The 19933-nt window shown below is 43.0% G+C and overlaps 1 protein-coding gene across 1 annotated transcript in view; it reads right to left on the bottom strand.

Moving 5' to 3' along the window:
* Positions 1–1106: 1106 nt before the first annotated feature.
* Positions 1107–19933, bottom strand: part of FSCN1 (fascin actin-bundling protein 1) — a 41246-nt gene continuing 22419 nt past the window's right edge. Inside the window, exons 2-5 of the mRNA XM_021008547.2 lie at positions 12798–12954; positions 9977–10098; positions 8598–8765; positions 1107–4216 (exon numbers count right to left, since the gene is read on the bottom strand). Coding sequence (XP_020864206.1) covers positions 4014–4216; positions 8598–8765; positions 9977–10098; positions 12798–12954 — 650 coding nt within the window. The 3' untranslated portion in view covers positions 1107–4013. The remainder of the gene's footprint in view (positions 4217–8597; positions 8766–9976; positions 10099–12797; positions 12955–19933) is intronic.

The raw sequence follows: 19933 nt of genomic DNA, 5'->3' as shown, positions 1-19933 counted from the left end.
GCAATCTGAATAAAGGTCTCTAATTCAGTAGCAAATTCTGGTCTTTTGAAGCCACTTCTTTAGTTCCTAGGTGACAGAAACATCAATTTCCCATCATGAAGACATTCCATTCCACACCTTCATGCATTTGCATTAGGTAGGTCCTCCCATGCTTCAGAGTTTTCCCTCCCAATCTTTTCTTGAAATTTCTAATGATCTTCATGGCTCAGGTTGTCTGTCATCTCCTAACAAAAGTACCTTTCTTCCCCCCCCCATCTTAATATCTATTATCTGTGTGTGTATACAAATATATAGTTACGTGTGAATGTTTTCCCCCAGTGACTGTAAGCCCCTCTGGGGCAAAGACTGCTCTCTTTCTGTATCCCGTGTCTACCACATAGTAGGTGCTTAATAAATATTTGCTGTAGCAGCTCTTTTCTGGGGGCAAAGAATTAGAAACTGAAGGGATGCTCATCAACTGGGGAATGGCTGAACAAGTTGTGGTATGTGATTATGATGGAATACTATTGTGCTATAAGAAATGACGAGCAGGATGTTCTCAGAAAAACCTGGAAAGACTGGGCTGATGCAAAGTGAAATGTACTGTGAACAAAGCAAGGGCAATATTGTAAGATGAGCATGTGAATGATTTAACTACTCTGAAGGACTTAGGATGAAAAATGCTATCTATCCCCAGAGAAAGAACTGATGGTGTTTGAATACAGACTGAAGCATATATTTTTTTAATTTATTTTCTTAAGTTTTCTTTTGGTCTGTGTTTTTTTTTTTTCACGACATGACTATTATGGATATGTTTTGCATGACTACACATGTATAACCTATATCCAATTGCTTGCCTTCTCAACTCGGGAGGGTGGAGGAAGTGAAAGGAGAAAATCTGGAACTCAAAAGTTTTAAAAATGAATGTTAAAAATTGTTTTTACATGTAGCTGGGGAAAATAAAATACTAAATTAAACATACTTTGTGTGGGACCTTGATCCACAGAACAAAACACTTCCTGGGTCTGTAACCCTTCCCTACACCATTCCACCAACTTGAATCATTTGTGGTTCTCCCAATCTTTTCCCATCTCATTTCCCAAACGCACAAAGCACTGTCAGAAACATTCATTGTTCTTGTTCTTTTTTTAACTTTTTTTTATTTTCCAGTCGAAGCTATTTGTGATTTAAGTTATACAAATGGCACTTGGAAAAAAAAAATTTAAAAACTGAAAATTTACCACCCGAAAGGGCTGCTTTTGGAGCCACGACACCTGATACAAGAGACAGAAAAAAGGATTCCCAACCTACTTTCACAGGGAGAAGCCAGCAAGGAGGCAACCAGGGGCCAGATGGCTATTTGGGAATGGATGGGATGGGGCAGGGGCAGGGCGCCCAAAGCTGAAGGCAGGGGAAGGCCAGAAAGCACACGGTGACTTCAGGTTGCCCAAGTTCTCTCTTTAAGACATGGCTTTGGTCTCCCAAAAGTTCTATCTGAAGCCCCTGGAGATCCAAGGGGCTGACAACATACAATGGTGAAGGAAGAACCAGGCAGGGTTGGTTCTAAGTCCCCTCCACAAGAATTTCAGATTCCAGTTACAGACATTAAGCACCAACCCAGAGGGCAGGAGGCAACGAGGGGATAAGGCGTCTGAGGGAGTGCTCTTCTCCTTTCTCTCAATCATGGGTACCGTCCTCTCTTAGCACGTTTCTTCCTGACCCTCAAGCAGAAAGGGCCAAGAAAGCAATTCCCCTGTACGTGAGAGCTGGGCAAGGTTTGAAGATGAAGCAGGTGTGTGTGTGTGTGGGGGGGTCCCCTACAGGAGCCAGTCAAACCCACCAGAAAAGGGGAGTTATCAAAAGAAAGAAGTCCCCCACTGGTAAGCAGGATGGGGGTTACAACTACTTTTAGCTTGGAAAGGGGATAGAGGGGAGCTCACATTCCAACTCTAGCTGGTGGAGGGAGGCAGCCAAGAGGGGAGGGAGGCACAGATAGCAAGCAGGCAGGGAGTCGGCAGACAAAGAAGCAACGCTTTCTGAGGAGAATCCCTCCTCAGCGCCTGCATCAACCCTGAAGGTTCAGCATCACCTCTTACAGACGTTCACACTGTTATATTCTAATGCAAACCAATTACAGACGACATCTGATAGTGCCACGGAGAGCTTATATAAATAGATATAAAAAAAATACTGTTTTGGTCATTTCTCTGCGTCCAGTAACATAGGATATTTTCATGCCATCGTTGCAGAAGGGAGAGCCCCTGGAAAAGGGGGAAGGGGGAGGGGACTGGGAAAATAAGGGTTGAGTGAATCCCAAAGAGCATTCCAGCCACAGGGCAACGGAGCAGCTACAATTGGGGATGGGCATCTAGCAGTTAAAACAAAAAATGTGCAGTTAGGTTAGAGGTTTCCAGTAGATTATATAAGGAGGGAGGGAAAAAAAAAAGCAACACACAAAAAAAAGACCGAACCACCACCACTGTGCAAAGTTTGCCAAGCAAGGTCTACGAATGGATATTTTACCTTCTTTTTTGCAATTCCAACCATTATTCATGGAAAGTGAGAGAAGGGAAACTAAAAAGCAAGTCAGCTTGGCTCTTTTCAACCAAAGGGTATTGTATCCAGCCCACTACTTCTAAAGCACCTGTAGCAGCTCCAAGGGTTTGGGTACTAGCCAGCAGAAAATTTAACATATGGCTAGGCTTCTATCCCCAAGTTTAAAGCTTAGCAACCCCTAAGCCGGGGTGTCCTATCCCTGCCCAGCCATGCTTGAAGGCAATAGTATTCCTTCTCCTAAGGGGTTGAGGGTGTGGACGGGTAGGGAGATTACCTGGCTGAAAAATTGGAAGGCACCCGGGGGGGGGGGTCTAGTGCCACCACAGAGGTAGATGTCACCTTCCCACGGACAGAAAAGGGCTCTGGATATGACCAAGAGTGCCCAGTTAATCCAATCGGGTCACACATGCTCAATATGGGATGCTCTCTTAGCCACTGGGGGAGCCCGGCTTTTAGGGAAGCATCTGGTAAAAGTTGGCAGGAAAGTCATTCCTAGAACACTTGGTTTATTTATCTTTTCCTTACGAGGGGGGAAGGAAGGTGGTAATCTAGGGCAGAGAAGATGCTAGCAATACCACCATGGTCTCACAGGAGGTTTCCTTGGGTCTAAAGGCTATAAGCTAACTTCTAGTTGTACCACCTACAAATCAGTGGACCAGTCCGGGAAATAAGCTGGTCACACTCTCTCTTGACTTCTCATTTTAGTAGTCAGGCCACCACACTAGTGATTCCTCCAGGGAGGCAGCTAGCAAAGTTCATTCAGGCTGTTGCTCTGAGGAGGCTGGTTGCCTCATGCCTGGGCCCAGAATTCAGTGCTTCTTCCATCCTAACCCATGGTTAAAGATAACGCTGGTCCCACTAGCCCTGAAAGCCTACTCATAGCACCATTTGCCAGAGTCAAAGCAGGCAGGCAGTAGGGTTCAACAGCAGCACAGAGTCACCAGAGGTCAGAATTAAAAAAAAAAAAAAGAAAAGAAAAGAAAAGAAAAAGGTACCAGCACCATACTATGGCACAGAAGAGAGGGTGGAGATGATTCTTAAAAATTTTCCTTGTGTTTGCTTGAATGGGATTAGGCTGATGACACTTCCTGCCTTGCCCCCAAAATGGCGGGCAAGGAGAACGTCCCAAACCAAGCAAACTACAAAGGCATGAGATGATGCACCATTTTCTCTGGGTTTTCCAGTTTGAAAGGCAAAAGACTTCTTCCCACATCCCCACACCATCAACACGCAAAACAAACCCCTGAAAACAGAGAAGGCAAGAGAGATTTAAAAAAAAAAAAAAGGTAGGAATATAGCAAGCCATCCTGAAATCCTTCCACAGATTGAGGTGGGGGCAGGGTAAGGAGCAGAGAGAGGCAAGATGGATGAAAAGAAAAAGGCGGAAATGAAAACTATCATCAGGGCAGGATCTGGGAACTGGGTTGGGGTGGGTGGGGGTTGGGTGGGAGGTGGGAAAACCCAACACTAAAGTGCATTTAGTACTCCCAGAGTGTAGAAGGGTCGATGGCCTCTGTGGAAGCTTTCAGCACCCCAGCATGATCGCCCTTCAGATACCGGCCATTGGTTTTGATGGCCACTTTGTTATAGTCGCAGAACTCGAAAAAGAAGTCCACTGGAGTATTGCTGCTGCTGGTGACAGATGACTCATTTCCCACCATCCAGTACTTCCCAGTAGAGTCTGCAGAGGGAGAAAGAGAACAAAAATGCTTGTTATCATACCACCTGGAGTCCAACCTACCTTTCTAGCCACGGGATTATTAGGCACCTCCCAAACATTCTGCCCGCCGTCATGACAGTCATAAACTGCATTCCCCTTTCACTTTCCCCTACGGTTCAAGCTCAACTGATACCTTCCCTAGAGAAGATAACATGCATTTCATTAGAGCCTAGAATGTGCCAGGCACTGTGCTGTTTTTTTAAATATTGTTTGTCATTAAATTTTACGAAATCCTTTCATTAACTTAAGTTATTTTTGTTGTTCAGTCAAGTCTGACTCTTTGTAATCCCACTCAGGGTATTCTTGGCAAAGATACTAGAGTGGTTTGCCACGTCCTTCTCCAATTCATTTTACAGATGAGGAAACTGAGGCAAACAGGGTGAAGTGATTTGCCCAGGGTCACACAACTAGTAAGTATCTGAGGCTGCATTTGACCACAGGTCTGGCACTCTACCCACTGAGCTACTTGTCCAGCTGCCCCTGGATTATCAATCTAGAGCTGGAGGGGAACCCTTAAAGGCCAAAGAGTCCCAACCCTGCTTTTTTTAAAGGTGCCTCCAGAAGGTTTAGTGACTCGCCCAGGGTCACACACAGTAAATGTCTAAGGCAGGATTTGAACTTCGCAACTCCAAACTCAGCATTCCAACCACTACTTCACAAACCTCCCCTCCAATATTAGCTCAAAGCAATCCTGCTGTATATAACATGTCCGGATGTAGGTTGTAGGCTCTGTGAGGGTAGGGAATAATTTTGCCTTTCTTTGTACGCACAGTGCCTTGCACACAGTAAGCACTTAATAAATGCCTAACAATTTGGAATTGCTAGTGCTCCCTCCCATCTCAAATTGCCTTCTGTTTTGCTTATCTGTGGACCTGTATCCCCAAAGCAGAACATAAAAGTTCTTCAAGAGCACTGGCTGTTTGTCTCCTTGTGTCTGTATCCCTCACACGCAACAGGTGCCCTAAGGATTTGCTGAATTGAATTATCATCCTGTATCAACCTCAAATTCCCTCACCAGCCTGGGAATATTTCTCTGACAGAGGCACATGATGAGGAAAAGACTCACGACATTCCCCCCAAATGCCGACCTTCTCTTTGATAAACCATGGCTCTATCACCCTTGGTTTTGTCTAAACATCTTCAAGCTGTGTCTGCAGTACTTCCTGGAAGAAAGGAAGTTTTTCCAAGTTTCATTCCCAAGCAATGTAGTGTGATCCCTTTGTCTTTAGGTGACTTCTTTCATCATGTCAAAGATTCAGAGAACCCTCAGATCCTCTGGGTCAGAGGAAGAAAAGGATAACTGGAGAAGGGAAGTGATTTTACTTGCCCAAGGTCAAGAGTTAGATAGAGGCAGAGCCAAGATACAGTCCCAGGTCTCAGCTGCCAGCAATTTCCATTAAACAACCCAAACTTCAAAGAGTAGCCTTGGGTAGCACTTCCAGCACTCTAGAATTTAAGTCAGTGCTCCTCCCTTCAAGATTTTATATTTTATAATTTTTTTAAAAGGCTGTCCCCCCACTTTTCCCCAACTTCCCTTAGGAAATGGTCACGTGATGTCACTAGAGCTCTTGTGTCACCTGCTGATTGATATTTTCAGTGAATGGTACCAGTGGGGGAGTGGAGGGTTTTACTTAGAGGAGAAATGGGACTTTGGATGACTTCTATTGATGGAATGGGACTCCAGCAAACAGATAAGAAAACATGCCACTGTTCTCTAGTCCTTGGCTCCCTGCCTAATGAGGAAATTCAGGAAAGAGAGATAAGAATTACCAGCCAAGTTCTACCACGTCATTAACATCTGTTTAGCTATGCCCCCGAGAAAGACACAGGGACCTAGCATATCTACAATAAGTCAATCAAATCTGCACCTGGAAGAAACCTTAGGGATGCCCTAATGTAGGGATTCTTAACCATTTCTGTGTCATGGACCTTTTGGGCAATTTGGCGGAAGTCCAGAGACCCCTTCTCAGAGCAGTGCTCTTAAATTCACAAAACAAAACACATAAGATTAAAAAGGATACCAATCATATTGAAATCCAGTTAACAAAATGTTAAGAAAACAAGTTCATGGATTCCATGTTAAGAACTCTTTCTCTAGAGCAACTCTTTTATTTGAAGGATGAGGAAACTGGCCCAAAGAGGCTGTTACTCGCCCAAGGTTCCATAAGAAGTAAGTGGCTGAATTAGAACCCCAACTCTGTGGCTCCAAATCCTACCTTCTCTTCCAGTGCTCCGTGGAAGCGACATCAGAAATTATCTAATCTAACCTCTCCCTGCTCCTTTGCAAGGGCTAGGGGATTCACAAGTGCATGCACATACCCTCAGATTTTTTTCAATGTTCACATTATTTGTAATGGCTCTCCAAGAGGAGGAATTATGAATATAGGGGGAGATCTAAGTGATAGGAAAACAGAAGATTAAAAAAAAAATTTTTTTAAATCTAGTCTGTCCACATTTTAAAAAAGCAAATGAAGAAATAAGACTCGAGATGAAAACATCTTCTTCAAACACCCAACTAACTGCTAGTGGCAAAGCCAGGACTAGAACCCAGACTAGTGCAAATTTCTTTCCATACTATAGGAAACCCAAGTTGACAAATCACCCAATGAGTGGCTTAAAAGACCACTGGAAATCTGCAAAGACCTACGAGTAATCTGTAATATTAGACATTACCAGAAAGTAAGAATACAGAGTTTTTATAAATCACACCATGGACCAGTCATTCATACCTCTAAGTTTTACAAAGCCTTTGCTTATGTGCATTGAAGGAAAACATTTCCATACTGAGAGCTCCCTAGGCCAATTAAATCACACACCTGGGACCCCCCCCCAAAAAAAAAGTAATGTAAGATAGTACAATGTAGATTCAAATCTAAATGTTAAAGACACAAAAGTGAATCTGGAGAAGAAAAAATCTGGTCCAGGCTAGTTAGGAGGTGGGAGAAAGACAGTACAGATGTCCTTAACTATTTTTATGGCCGTCATGGAAGAAGGATTAACTTGTTTTATCTGGCTTCACAGCCAAGTGGGTGGACATTCAGAAGCAGAACTGGATGCTAGGAATGAGAAACATCCCAATAGAATGAGGGGTAATAGGAGTAGAGTCCCTGGGGACCAAGTCATACAGTCTAACTCACTGGGAAATTAGGGTCCCATTCCTCTCCACATGGTTTCCTGAGCATCCACGCACACCTGTCAGTCTACGGGCAACTGAAAGGAAGCGAGTGTCCTGGGGAGGGTCGATGAAAGCGCAGGCCTGAACATCAGAACAATAGGTTCTAGGCCTGGCTCCTTCCACTGACTCCATGTGCAGTCTGGACCAAGTCCCTCCTCTGGGTCTCAGTTTCCCTACCTGTGTAGCCTCTAGGTGCATTTCCTATGATGTATTTGGGGCTCTCATACCAAGTCTATGAGTAATGAAAGAAATACTGGCTTTGGCATTAGAGGACCCACCTCTGTTATGTCAACTGGACAGAACCTCTTGGACTTTGGAGGCCACAGGGAATAGCTATGACATTGTCACATATGCCCCACTGGGAGAGGGGCTCAGCATGTGTGTCTAGCTTCCCTCTTTGCAAGCTTGCAAGCTGCATAGTTGTTTTCGCCTTCTCTGTCTGCTCGGCTCTGGCCTCCACAGGTTCAGTCTAGTTGACATTTATTATCTATATATATGAGCACAGGCAACTCACAACCTCTCTGGGCCTCAGTTTCCTTGACTGTAAAAATGAAGGAGGCTCCTTCTTAGTTAGAAACCTTTGAGATAGTGATTTCCCTCTCCCTAGAGCTTTCTAAGCAAAGGTCTGCATACCCATTTGCTGGATACTGTGGTGGGATTTCTCAGTCAGAGGTGGATTGGACTAGATTCCCTCTTAGGTCTCTTCCAACTCTGAGCCTCTAAACTTCTTTTTAAAAATACAGGAAAATTCTGTTAGGACCAGGTGATGGATGGATAGGATAGATAAGGCCCTTTTGCCCTATATTAAGGAGTCCACAAACCACAAAGCTGAAATCAACAACAAAAATTCTGTCCTGAATCACACCTAATAGTTACTGTGAGAAAACAGAATGATTGTGTTTTGAAAATTTTAAAGAATGGATTTAGAGTCAGAGGACCCGAGTTCAAATCTCGCCTCTGTCACCTACTACCTATGAGACCCTTTAAGTTAACTCCTCTCAGTTTCCTTAATTGTAAAATGAAAGGGTAGACTACATGGTCCTTACAATCCATTCTAGCTCCAAAGCCATGAGACAATGCCGCCTGTTACTTCCTCAAGGGCAGCAAGGACTGAGGGAAAAACGTGGCTAAGCCTTCTGCCCCCTCCCCAAGAACAGCAGAACTTGCCTTTGATATTGTAGGCACCATCGTTAAATTCCAGTTGGAACACATCGTACGAGGATCGATTGGAATCCAGGGTCCCAGTCACCTTCCGGCATCCAATGAAGCCATGTTCCCCACGGAAGACGATGATGGGTCGATTGATCAGTTTCATCAAGAAATACTCAGTTTCTCCTACTCAACAGGAAAGGAGCAAAAAAGGAAGAAAGTGATAGTTAACTTTCCAAATTCAAAGGAAATTAGGGTCATTGGCTCTTGCCAAAAGGACACAATCTGGGGTCAAAAGGATTTGGTAAAAGAGAAGGACAGTCATCTTAGGTAAAAAGCAAGGGTCACAAAGTCTTAACAACATAGGAGAGGACGGTTGGCTCTTTGGGTTATGAAACCATTGATGAAACTGAATACACAAACTTATTTGGACCAAATGGTCTAAAGGAGAATTTTTGTAAGAAGGATTGGAAGGGGTAGATGGGGCTCCTGAGGTGACAGGAGAGGAGCTGGACGTAGGTACCATGAATGACATTCTTGGATAAGCAAGGGTCAAGGTGTAGGGGGGAGTGGGTTCCAAGGAAGCCTATGACTGTTCTCCAGGCAAAACCACAGCTTAGGGGGAGCTTTTTTCCTTCTGTGAAAGGCATTTATCCCATCTGTCCAATTGCACTGTCACCTGCCAAAGGGTAAGGTCTGTCTCCTATACCTGGCACCCTTCCCCTATCTCTGAGCACAGAGTTTCTTCTTTGAGAGTCTGGTTTGAATTTTGTTCTCTCCACCCTCCCCAAACCAAAAAAACATTAATCAGAAAAAGTTCTGAAAATCTGGAAAGTAAAAGGTAGAAAGTATACATTTTCCCTTCCCCTGGGGGGAAAGAAAGAACCACTGCCAATCATTTCCCAAACTTAATGGGATAAAAGAAAAAATTAAGAAAAAAAAATCCCCATTTAGTATCTCATTCTCTCTAAGGGACACACTTGTTTTGTTACCACATAACTAACTGCTAGGAACAGTTAGGGGGGTAAAAAAAAAAAACACTCTTGCAAGAAGCATCTGCATGCCAAATCAGCAGATGTGAATATGGAAAAAGCTAGTTGCAAATGGTGGTTTTTAGTATCAACAGATACAAATAGACCAAAAGAAAAGCAACCTCAGCTGTCATGCTAAGAAAGGTAACATGTATGAAAATCTACAGAGAAAACACGTACCTTTTTTTTTTTTTAAACTTTCAGGGATTTCAATTGTTGATTGTTTTTTGGTCTGATTCTGTTTTCCACCCCTGAACTAGATGAATTTAAAATTACAAATGGAAAAGCTTTAACACTTCTTAAAATGAAACCTAAAGGGTACACCCCCTTTCCTTTCCTCCTCCACTCTCCTTGAGTCAGTCTCACCTGCTGCTTCCACAGAGGCCGCCAGCTGTCCATTTTTCTTTGCGGTGACATATTTCCCATTGGCAGCCTTGAGAGTGATCCGCTTGTCACACCATTCTATGTCAAAGTAGCAGCTGGCATTCCTGAGGACCCAGAGACCCAAGCAGAAGCAGCTGTTATGAGGGTCTGATCAAACCCCCGTACACCACATCTCTACCTTCAAATATGGAAATGTGCAACCAAACAATTGAGTCCTGAATCTAAATAGGTTTGTTTTTTCGGAAGTCTTTTAATTTTTCAAAAAATATCACTCTCATTTTCAAAGGATTCCTCCCCCATACACCCCACAGAACCCTCCCTTGTAGCAAATAAATGCATTTAAGCAAAACAGGTCATCCAGGTCACCTTCACTGACCATGTATGAAAATACATGGTCAGAGGGGCAGCTAGGTGGAGCAGGGGATAGAGGCCTGGAGTCAGGAGGACCTGAGTTCAAATCTGGCCTCAGACATATAACACTTACTAGCTATGTGAGTCGGGGCAAATCTCTTAATCCTGACTGCCTCACAGGAACAGAAAGCAACGGAACAGAACGAAATGGAACGGAATGGAAAGGAAAAAAGAAAAAAGAAAAAGAAAAGAAAATACATGCCTAAAGTCCACCTGGGGCAGCTGGGTAGGACAGGGGATACAGTGCTAGAGTCAAGAAGACCTAAGTTCAAATGCAACCTCAGACATGTACTAGTCATGTGACCCTGGGCAAGCCACTTAGCCCCAGTTGCCTAAAAAAAAATGTTTGACTATCATTGATTAAATATTCCTAAAGTTTCAAGGAAGGAGTCACATTTCAAATTCCTCTTCAATATCCAAGTCTTCTTCCCCAAACTCTTGAAATACATTGCTCCTAAATCATGCTTTCCTCCTTCCTTGAACTTCACACAATTTATTTTCCAAGTTTAATGCACCTGTGCACTACAGCTATGTAGTACAGTCTGCATCCTAGCCCATTGCAGAATTGCAAAGATTTACCTAAGTTTATATCTTCACCACTGCCCAGGAAAGTGGGCACTTGAACTGCAGCCATGCTGGATAAATATGTTACTTAAGGCAATATGGCAGAAAGAAAACAGGCAATGGAGTCCAAGGACTTGGTTCAAACACTGCCCCGTCACTACATGTGTGACACTGGGCAAATTAAGGTTAGAAAAGCTGGTTTTCTGAGGTCCTTTCCTGTTTCACATCTAAGACCCTGTGATCCCAAAGAGTTCAATCCCTCTGAAAATATCTTGTCCATATCATGGATTGCAGAAGCTTGGCCTACAGTATTGTTTGTCCTTAGTTCTCGAAGAGGACCATGACATCAGGGAGGTGATGCCACGACTTGCAAGTGAATTGGACTTAAGTGAGGCAGGGCTGTGCAAAGTTACCAGCCTCACTTTCCCCTTCAGAGCCATCTGGGTCCAGTGGCCAGCTATAGATCAGGATGACTGGAGACAGCCCCCAGCCCACAGTAGGTGCTTTAACGAATGCTTGTTGACTTACAAAAGAGGCAAGCTTCATGACTCTGGCTCAGGCCTGTTTCTATACTGACCACAGATCAAGGAACTCTGAAGAAAATCTTTTGGGTAGAAAAGGGGTTAAAAATATTTAGGTATTTTCATATACTGTAACCCAGGGATTCTTCACCCTCTTTTAGGCCCTGGACCCTTATGGATCCCTTCTCATGTTTTTAAATGCATTAAATAAAATATGTAAGATTAAAAAGCCAATTATATTAAAATAGTCCTCAAATATTAAGAAAAACAGTTCACGAGCCTCAGGTTGAGAACACTTATTCTAAGCTCTCAATTTGGCTTTTTGAACAGTTTTCCATTTTTTCATACGTTATAGGTAGCCAAGCTAGATGGTTCAGCAGCCATATACATCTTCAAAACACAGACTGCTATGAAGGAAGAAAAAAAAAAGACTTCCTTCTGAGTTTTCAGTTCCAGTAAGTTTCCACTCCAAGCATATGGCTATAGCTTAAGCCTAAGAGCCCGGACCCATGCTGGTGGTCAGTGGCAGCAAGAAGGGATCAACAACGGGGCAGGTAGGTGGTGCAGTGGACAGAACACTGGCCCTGAAGTCAGGAGGACCCGAGTTCAAATCTGGCCTCAGACCAAATACTTAACACTAGCTGTGTGACCCTGCGCAAGTCACTTAACCCCAATTGCCTTAAAAAAAAAAAAGAAAAGAAAAGAAGGGATCAACATTGATCATAAAAGCCAATGAAAAAAGATGGCTAGAAAAAGCCCTCCAGTTGGGCAACTGACACAGTTTTTCTTCCTTCCATATCAGGAGCAGTTACTCTTAGCCAGTGGCCCACTCACCTGTTAGAATGCCCAGGTTATCTAACTAAACCACATTAGCTTCCCCAGGACTGTGCACATGGTGGCATATGCTCCTTGGGAGGTTGAGGCGATAGTACTTACAAATGTAAATTCAGGAGTTAAGAGCTGCAGTACAGCTAAAACCACATGCACATCTGTACTAAGTCTGGCAACAATACGATGAGCCCCTACAAGCGAGGGCCATGAGGCGTCCAAGGAGTGGCAAACCAACCAGCTCAGAAATGGAGCCAGTTAAAATTTCCATGCCTATCAGTGGTGGGGGTCAAGCTTGTAAGTGGCTGCTGCACTAGGACAGAGAAAAAGAGAGAGAGAGAGAGAGAGAGAGAGAGAGAGAGAGAGAGAGAGAGAGAGAGAGAGAGAGAGAGAGAGAGAGAGAGAAAGAGAGAGAGAGGGAAAGAACTACTCTCAAAAAATAAGAAAAAAAAAGCCTCCCCCTGAGCCCAGGTACTCACTTGGTTGAAGCAGTAGACTGTATTCCACCATTTGATGTTAGGGTCCAGTACTTGCCAGTGTGGGTCCGGAAAGCACACTTCTTAGTGTCCCTATTGATCTCTAGTTGGAAAGTTTCTTGGTCACTCTCTTCATCCTGATTGGCAGAGAGGTCCATTCCTGCACAGGGAGTAAAGGTAGGTAAGATCCTCCTGGGCCAATAACATTTCCCTTATCTATCTGAACCCAAGTCGGCCCACAGCAGCATCCCCGAGTAGATGCAGAGATGTAGATGGTAGGATTTACTGAGACAGAAAAAATGGCGGCTCCTACTCTATCAAGACACATTCTAATAGGACCCACGTGTATAAAGATATTTATAGCAGCTCTTTCTGTGGTGGCCAAAGATTGGAAATTGAAGGGATGCCCATCCATTGGGGAATGGCTGAACAAGTTGTGTTATATGAATGTAATAGAATACTACTTCTATAAGAAATAATGAACAGGCGGATTTCAGAAAAACCTGGAAAAACTTACATGAACTGATGCTGAGTGAAGTGAGCAGAACCAGGAGAACATTGTACACAGTAACAGCAACATTGTGCGGGGATCAACTTTGACAGACTTAGCTCTTTTCAGCAATACAATGATCTAAGACGATTCCAAGTGACTCATGCTGGAAAATGCTATCCATATCCAGAGAAAGAACTGATGAAGTCTGAATGCAGATCAAAGCACACTATTTTCTCTTTTTGTTGTTATTTTTTCCTCTTTCTCATGGTTTTTCCCTTTGTTTCTGGTCTTCTTTCAAAACATGACACAACATGGAAATACGTTTAATATGACTGTACAAGTATAGCCTATATTGGATTGTGTGCCATCTTGGCGGGGGAAGAAACATTTGGAACTCAAAATCTTATGACAATGAATGTTAAAAATTAAAAACAAATTTAAAAAAATAAAAAGAGATGTTCTCTATCAACAGGAACAATGCTGGTTCTATGAATTCTAATAATGTATCTGTCACAGGGACGTGAGGCCACATATGGTTAGAAACTCTCCAAACTAGGTGACTTCCCCTCACCTAGTCTCTTAAAAAAATTTTTCATTCTGAAGTTAAACACCAAATTAGGTGGACATTTTAGTAGTCTAAAAAAATTAGATTAGAAAAATAAAGAAGACTGTATGTGAAACTGTGAACCTTTATTACATATAGCTTTTCTTTTGAAATATATAATAGATGCGACATGTAATTTTCAGAACTGTTCTGATATTCTCTCCTTCTTTTTGCTCTTTTCCGTGCATTTAAAAGTGCTTCAATAACCCTCTTTTCTTTTTCTTGGCTTTCCCTCTCCCTTCTCTATCATCTCTACACTTCTCCCCCACTTAGAAGAAAAACAGCACCTCTGCATAGTTGAGTAAAACAAATTCCCATACTAGCTGCTTCTCACCTGCTTCCTTCACCCCTTCCTCACCAAAGTAGCCCCTACACCACGGACTCCTCTTCTTAGAAAGTAGCCCATCCTAGTGGGAACACCAGGCTGAGAATTGACCCCCACATGTAAGCTATGTGTTAAGAGTGGTTAACCAAGATCCCCACACAATAGGGTGTTAGCTCCCAGCTTGTACCACAAGCTCCTCTAGAGACTCATAGCCCTTGCACCCCAGTGCTTTCCCAATGACTGAGGATGACCTCCAGGCAAAGTATGGGTGAAAGGGCAAAGGGCCATAAGTGCCATCTGCTCATACTATGCTCCTCTCCTCTCACTTCCACTCCAGTCTGAGAACTACCTTATCAAGCTATTTGACATGAAAGTCAATGGGAGTTGGATTTGTCTTTTTAAAAAAATAATCTTGGAGAGATTTGTGTCTCAAAAGTTTTAGTGTGAGCTTAAAGCTTGCTTGAAACTATTATACAGCTATTATAGCTTTTATATGACTAATATAGCCTTTATAGCCTATATAATGTATGTATATATAATAATGTATATAACCTTTATCTAGCTATTATATATAATGTATATGTAATATTTTACGTGACTCTATTATAGCTTATACATATAGCATGTATAACTATCACATAGACTATTATTGTGTATATAAAATGTAATACATATCTAATCTTATATAGATTTTATATATAATGCATATATAACTATTATAGCTTACATTACACATAATGTAATAGCTTATAGCTTATATAACTATCATATAGCCATTATAACATGCATAATAGTTCATGTAATTCTTGCATAGCCATTATAGCTTATATATATAATAGCTTGTATAACTATCATAGTTTATACAACTCTTATAGAGCCATGATAGCTTTAATAATTTAGCATAACAGGTAAAGAAAGTGACAAGGGTACTTTTTATTTTCAACCAGATTCTGACTGGCTGCTTAACAAGAGTTGATGTGACCCTTTGGCTGTTACCTGCCCAGCACAAATGGAGATCTGGTCATAGCATGACCCTCCTGCGATTTTAGGAGGATGGATTTCAGAATTGCAAGAGAAGAGAAGGATTCCATCCCTCTAGAGAACTGATGTTAAGAGGAATGGAATCTCAGACATAACTAAAAGCAGAGACATAAGCTATCTCAAAATAAGGGGAAAAAGTGATCTAAAGTGATCTACGTAGTCTAGCATGGTTGTTATAGTTTAGGCCTATCCTGTCTGACTTTAAATGACCCCATTTGGGGTTTTCTTGGCAAAGATGCTGGAGTGGTTTGCCATTTCCTTCTCCAGCTCATTTTACAGATGAGGAAACTGAGGCAATCAGGGTTAAGTGACTTGCCCAGGGTCACACAGCTAGTGAATGTCTGAGGCTGGATTTTAACTCAGGTCTTCCTGACTCCAGGCTGGAGAATGGTGCTCTGGCCACCGCACCACCTAGCTGCCCCAATGGCGGGGCTGGAGTTGGGGGATGGTTGGGTATGTCGTAATCCCTCCCCTCTGGAAGGCTGAGACTGGTGGATCATCTGAGATAGGGAGTTCTAAACTCCAGTAGTCTAAGTCAATCAGATGTCTGCACTAAGTCCAACACCAAGATGGTGAACCCCATGGAGGGAAAGAGAACCAAGCCAGAGGAGAGGGGAGAAAGGGAGGGAGGGGGAGAGAGAGATGAATACACAGGAAACTCATTCATTAAGATTAAAAAACAAAAGCCTAACAGGTACAGAAGGGCAAGTAATTGATGAATAATAATTTTCTTAAAAAACAAAACAAAACACAACACAAAACAGTACTGTAAGAATGACAGCTAGGTGGTGCAGTGCCTAGAGCACTGGGCCAGGAGGCAGGAACACTCATCTTTCTGAGTTCAAATCCCGGCCTCCGACACTTACTAGCTGTGTGACCTTGGGCAGTGAGGCAGTACAATGGATGGAGTACCTGGCTGGGAGTCAGGAAGACCTGAGTTCAAATCTGACCTGAGACTCTTATTAGCTGTGTGACCTAGGGCAATTCACTTCACCCCATTTGCCTCAGTTTCCTCAACTGTAAAATGAGCTGGAGAAGGAAAAGGCAAACCACTCCAGTATCTCTGCCAAGAAAACCCCAAATGAGCTCATAACATGGCTGAAGCTACTCAAGAACAACCATGTTACTTCATATATAGTATCATCATCATTCCTGCAGCTGGAAAGGCAGCATGGCCAGGAAAAACTACTAGGCTTGGAGTCAGGAGAGAACCTGGGTTTGTGTCCTCCCTCTCACTCCAACCCTTCTTAGTAAAGGAGATTACCAATGACCTCTACCTCACAGGGCCACCGTGACGATCAAATGTGCATCTCTGTCAAGGGCTCGCTCGGTAAGCCTGGGATGTTACACAAACGTCCATCCACCACTAACACAAAAGCTCAGAACGAATGAACCAAGGCTGGCAATGAATACTGGTGACAATAAAAAGGACAGACAACATTTGAGCAGGGAGGTCAAAGAGAAGGGGAAGGGATGGGTCAATGATTATGGACAAAAGGCAGACTTCTACACTGTTACTACGCCAAGCTGGGCACTCTCAGGACTGGCGAGGATCCCAGCGAGAAGGGGAAAAGCTGTCATCTTAAAGAGATCTACAAAAACGGTTAGCAGGAAAGTGAAACCCAAGAAAGGGGAGGAAATGGCAAGAGAATGTTCTGCTGCTCCCAATCACTTCAAATAACCCCAAACTACTTCTTAGGGCTACCAAGAATTCAGGGATGTGATGATGGTTGTGACCTAAAAACAAAATTCTGACAAATGGGAGAAGTGCTGAGCTTGTTTTGTTTTTTAAAGGAAGACGACTGAATCTTCTTCATACCACAGCTTTATTGGAGGTCTAGTTGTCAAAAAGTTAAAGTATCAACATCACTATAATAATTTAGAATGGGAAGCAGAGTTCATTGAACCAGCATAGCTTCTTCCAGAATAGGTCACACCAAGACTCTATTTCTCTTTTTTGACAGGGTTACTAGGTTATAATCTGGAGAATGCCATTAATATAGGATACTTGGATTGCATTGAGGCAAAAACCAGGCTGAAGCTGTTGCATCCCATTTTTCTGTGAAAGGCAACTTCACATCATGCATTGCTGCTCTATTTCCCAAATAAGCTTGCTTCTGCCAAATGATCTTGCATCAACTTTTTTCTTTTTGCTTCACAAGATACTTATTTAACAACAATTATAAAAACCTTAAAACAGTCCGTTATAAAGTTTAGGATTTTTTTTTTGCAAGGCAATTGGGGTTAAGTGACTTGCCCAGGGTCACACAGCTTAGTAAGTGTTAAGTGTCTGGTCTGAGGCCACATTTGAACTCAGGTCCTCCTGACTCCAGGGCCGGTGCGCTATCCACTGTGCCACCTAGCTGCCCCAGTTTAGGAAATTTTAACAACTGTTTGTATCAACTTTAAAAAAATTTGTTTTACATGTTTTATTTTTGCATTACCTTCTTTTCTGAATTCTCTCTCCCCAGGAAAGCATATCCATAAAAGTTAGGGGGAAAAAAGTTCTGAACTGATGCTGAGTGAAACGAGCAGAACCAGGAGAACACTGTACACAGTAACAGCAACATTGTGTGATGACCGACTTTGATAGACCTAGCTCTTTTGAGCAATGCAATGATCTAAGATAATTCCAAAAGATTCAGGATGGAAAGTACTATCCACATCCAGAGAAAGAACTATGGAACCTGAATGCAGACTGAAGCATACTATTTGCTCTTTTTTGTTTCTCACAGTTTTTCTCTTTTATTCTGATTCCTCTTTCACAACATGACTAACGTGGAAATACATTTTATATGATCATACATGCATAGTCTATATCAGATTGCATGATGTCTTGGGGAGAGAGGAATGAAGGGGAAGGGGAAATCTGGAACTCAAAATCTTATAAAATCAAATGCTGAAAACTAGAAATAAATAAATTTTTACAAAAAGTTCAACAAAAGTAACTAAGTCTAGCAGTATTGTGTGAATTTTTTAATAAATTGTTTTGATGCTTTCTATCCTTCTATCAATTATTTCCAGACAGACATCTCTCTCCCTTCCCTCCCTCTCCAAAGGAACCCTCCCGTGGAATAAAGACAAACAGTTGAACAAAGCCAACCTCTGGCACACAGAGCTCCTGGGCAGAACTTCCCCATCTCTCCTGGGGGCCGAGACTGATCACAGTAACTATCCAGTGCGGAGCAGCCTTTATTAATGCTGTCCCCAAAGGTCTGAGCAAACTGTCACCAACAGAATCTCTCTCTCACACACACTCACAGAAACATCTGTTAACTCAAGGAGCAGTGCTGAGAAATAACTCCCTCTTCTGCTTTGGGCAGCTAGGTGGCGCTATAGTGCACAGAGTACCAGGCCTGAAAAGTCAGGAACTCATCTTCCAGAGTTCAAATATGGCCCCAGACACTTACTAGCTAGCTAGCTGTGTGACCCTGGACAAGTCACTTAACCCTCTCTGACTCAGTCTCCTCATCTGTAAAATGAGCCAGAGAAAGAAATGGCAAACCACTCCTGTATCTTTGCCAAGAAAACCCCAAATGGGGTCACTGAGGTTAGGACACAACTGAAATGACTGAACAACTGGCTTTGCAGCTGTTGCACTAGATGCATTAATCTGCGGCCTCGGTAGAATTATCTAACCGCAGTTAAGCAGCACCCAGGTGCTGTGCTATCCTGAGGGCACCATCTTTCCCCTTCCCTACCTCCCCCAAGAGATACTGAACCAGTGCCTTGTACACAGTAGGTAAGAAAAGGAATAAGTATTTATATAGCACCTACTATGTGCCAGGCAGTGTGCTAAGCATCCCATCTGATCCTCCAAACACCCTGCAAGGCAGGTGCTGTTATTATCCCTATTTTACAGCTGAGCAAACAGAGGTTAAGTGACTTGTGACGAGTAAGCATGTGAGGTAGACTTGAACTCAGATCTTCCAGCACTCACTCTGCCCATTATACCACAAAGGTACTTCAACAAATAACTTTTTCCTACATTCAGACACTTTCAATAAGATCTTTCTCCCTTCACTACTCGCTCAGGAATTTGATGGTTGACTTTGCAAGCCTCCCTTCCCAGGGCTAATCTCTAATTTACTACCTGTCCCTCAGGGAGCAGAGGTGAATTTTGGCTATTTGGCCTCCAAGGCCCTGGAAACTGGTCTCTGTCTACCCTCTGAACAAGGGCCTTTGTTTATTTGTAAAGAAGCGAAGAGAAGACAAACAGCTAAGACACCGTGAATGGTGCCAGCTAATAATGCCTCCTCGCCTTGCTGGGAACGCGGCAGGGAAGTGCAGGGTGGTTGGGGGGAGAGCTGCTCTGCGGTGAAGTCACTCTCAATCAGTCACAGACATGGGGATTGTTGTCTAACTCCCTGCAGCTGCCAGCAGGTTTTGCTATCCTAGGAGATTTGAGGCTCTCACGGGGAAGCTTTTGCAAAACTCAGGTCTTTTCCCTAATCTAAACCTATACCCCTCCAAAACTTTTAATGTAGGCAAGAGCCCAAATTAGCAGTGTGAAAGGCTCAGAGTCAAGGACATTTAATGAGAAATTCCCACCTAGGATAAGTTGGTTCTGGCCAAGCCAAACAAATACAGATACATACGGCTTTCCAGGGGTTCACGGCATGGCTTTGCTAAGTTGCTTAACCTCATACGCGCCTCTCTCTCTCTCTCTCTCTCTC

This window comes from Phascolarctos cinereus, unplaced genomic scaffold, assembly GCF_003287225.1.
Source record: "Phascolarctos cinereus isolate Bilbo 61053 unplaced genomic scaffold, phaCin_HiC Scaffold_4;HRSCAF=312, whole genome shotgun sequence".
NCBI classification, from domain to species: domain Eukaryota; kingdom Metazoa; phylum Chordata; class Mammalia; order Diprotodontia; family Phascolarctidae; genus Phascolarctos; species Phascolarctos cinereus.
Note: the sequence above shows the minus strand (reverse complement) of the source record. Positions and strands in the feature narration are given on the sequence as shown.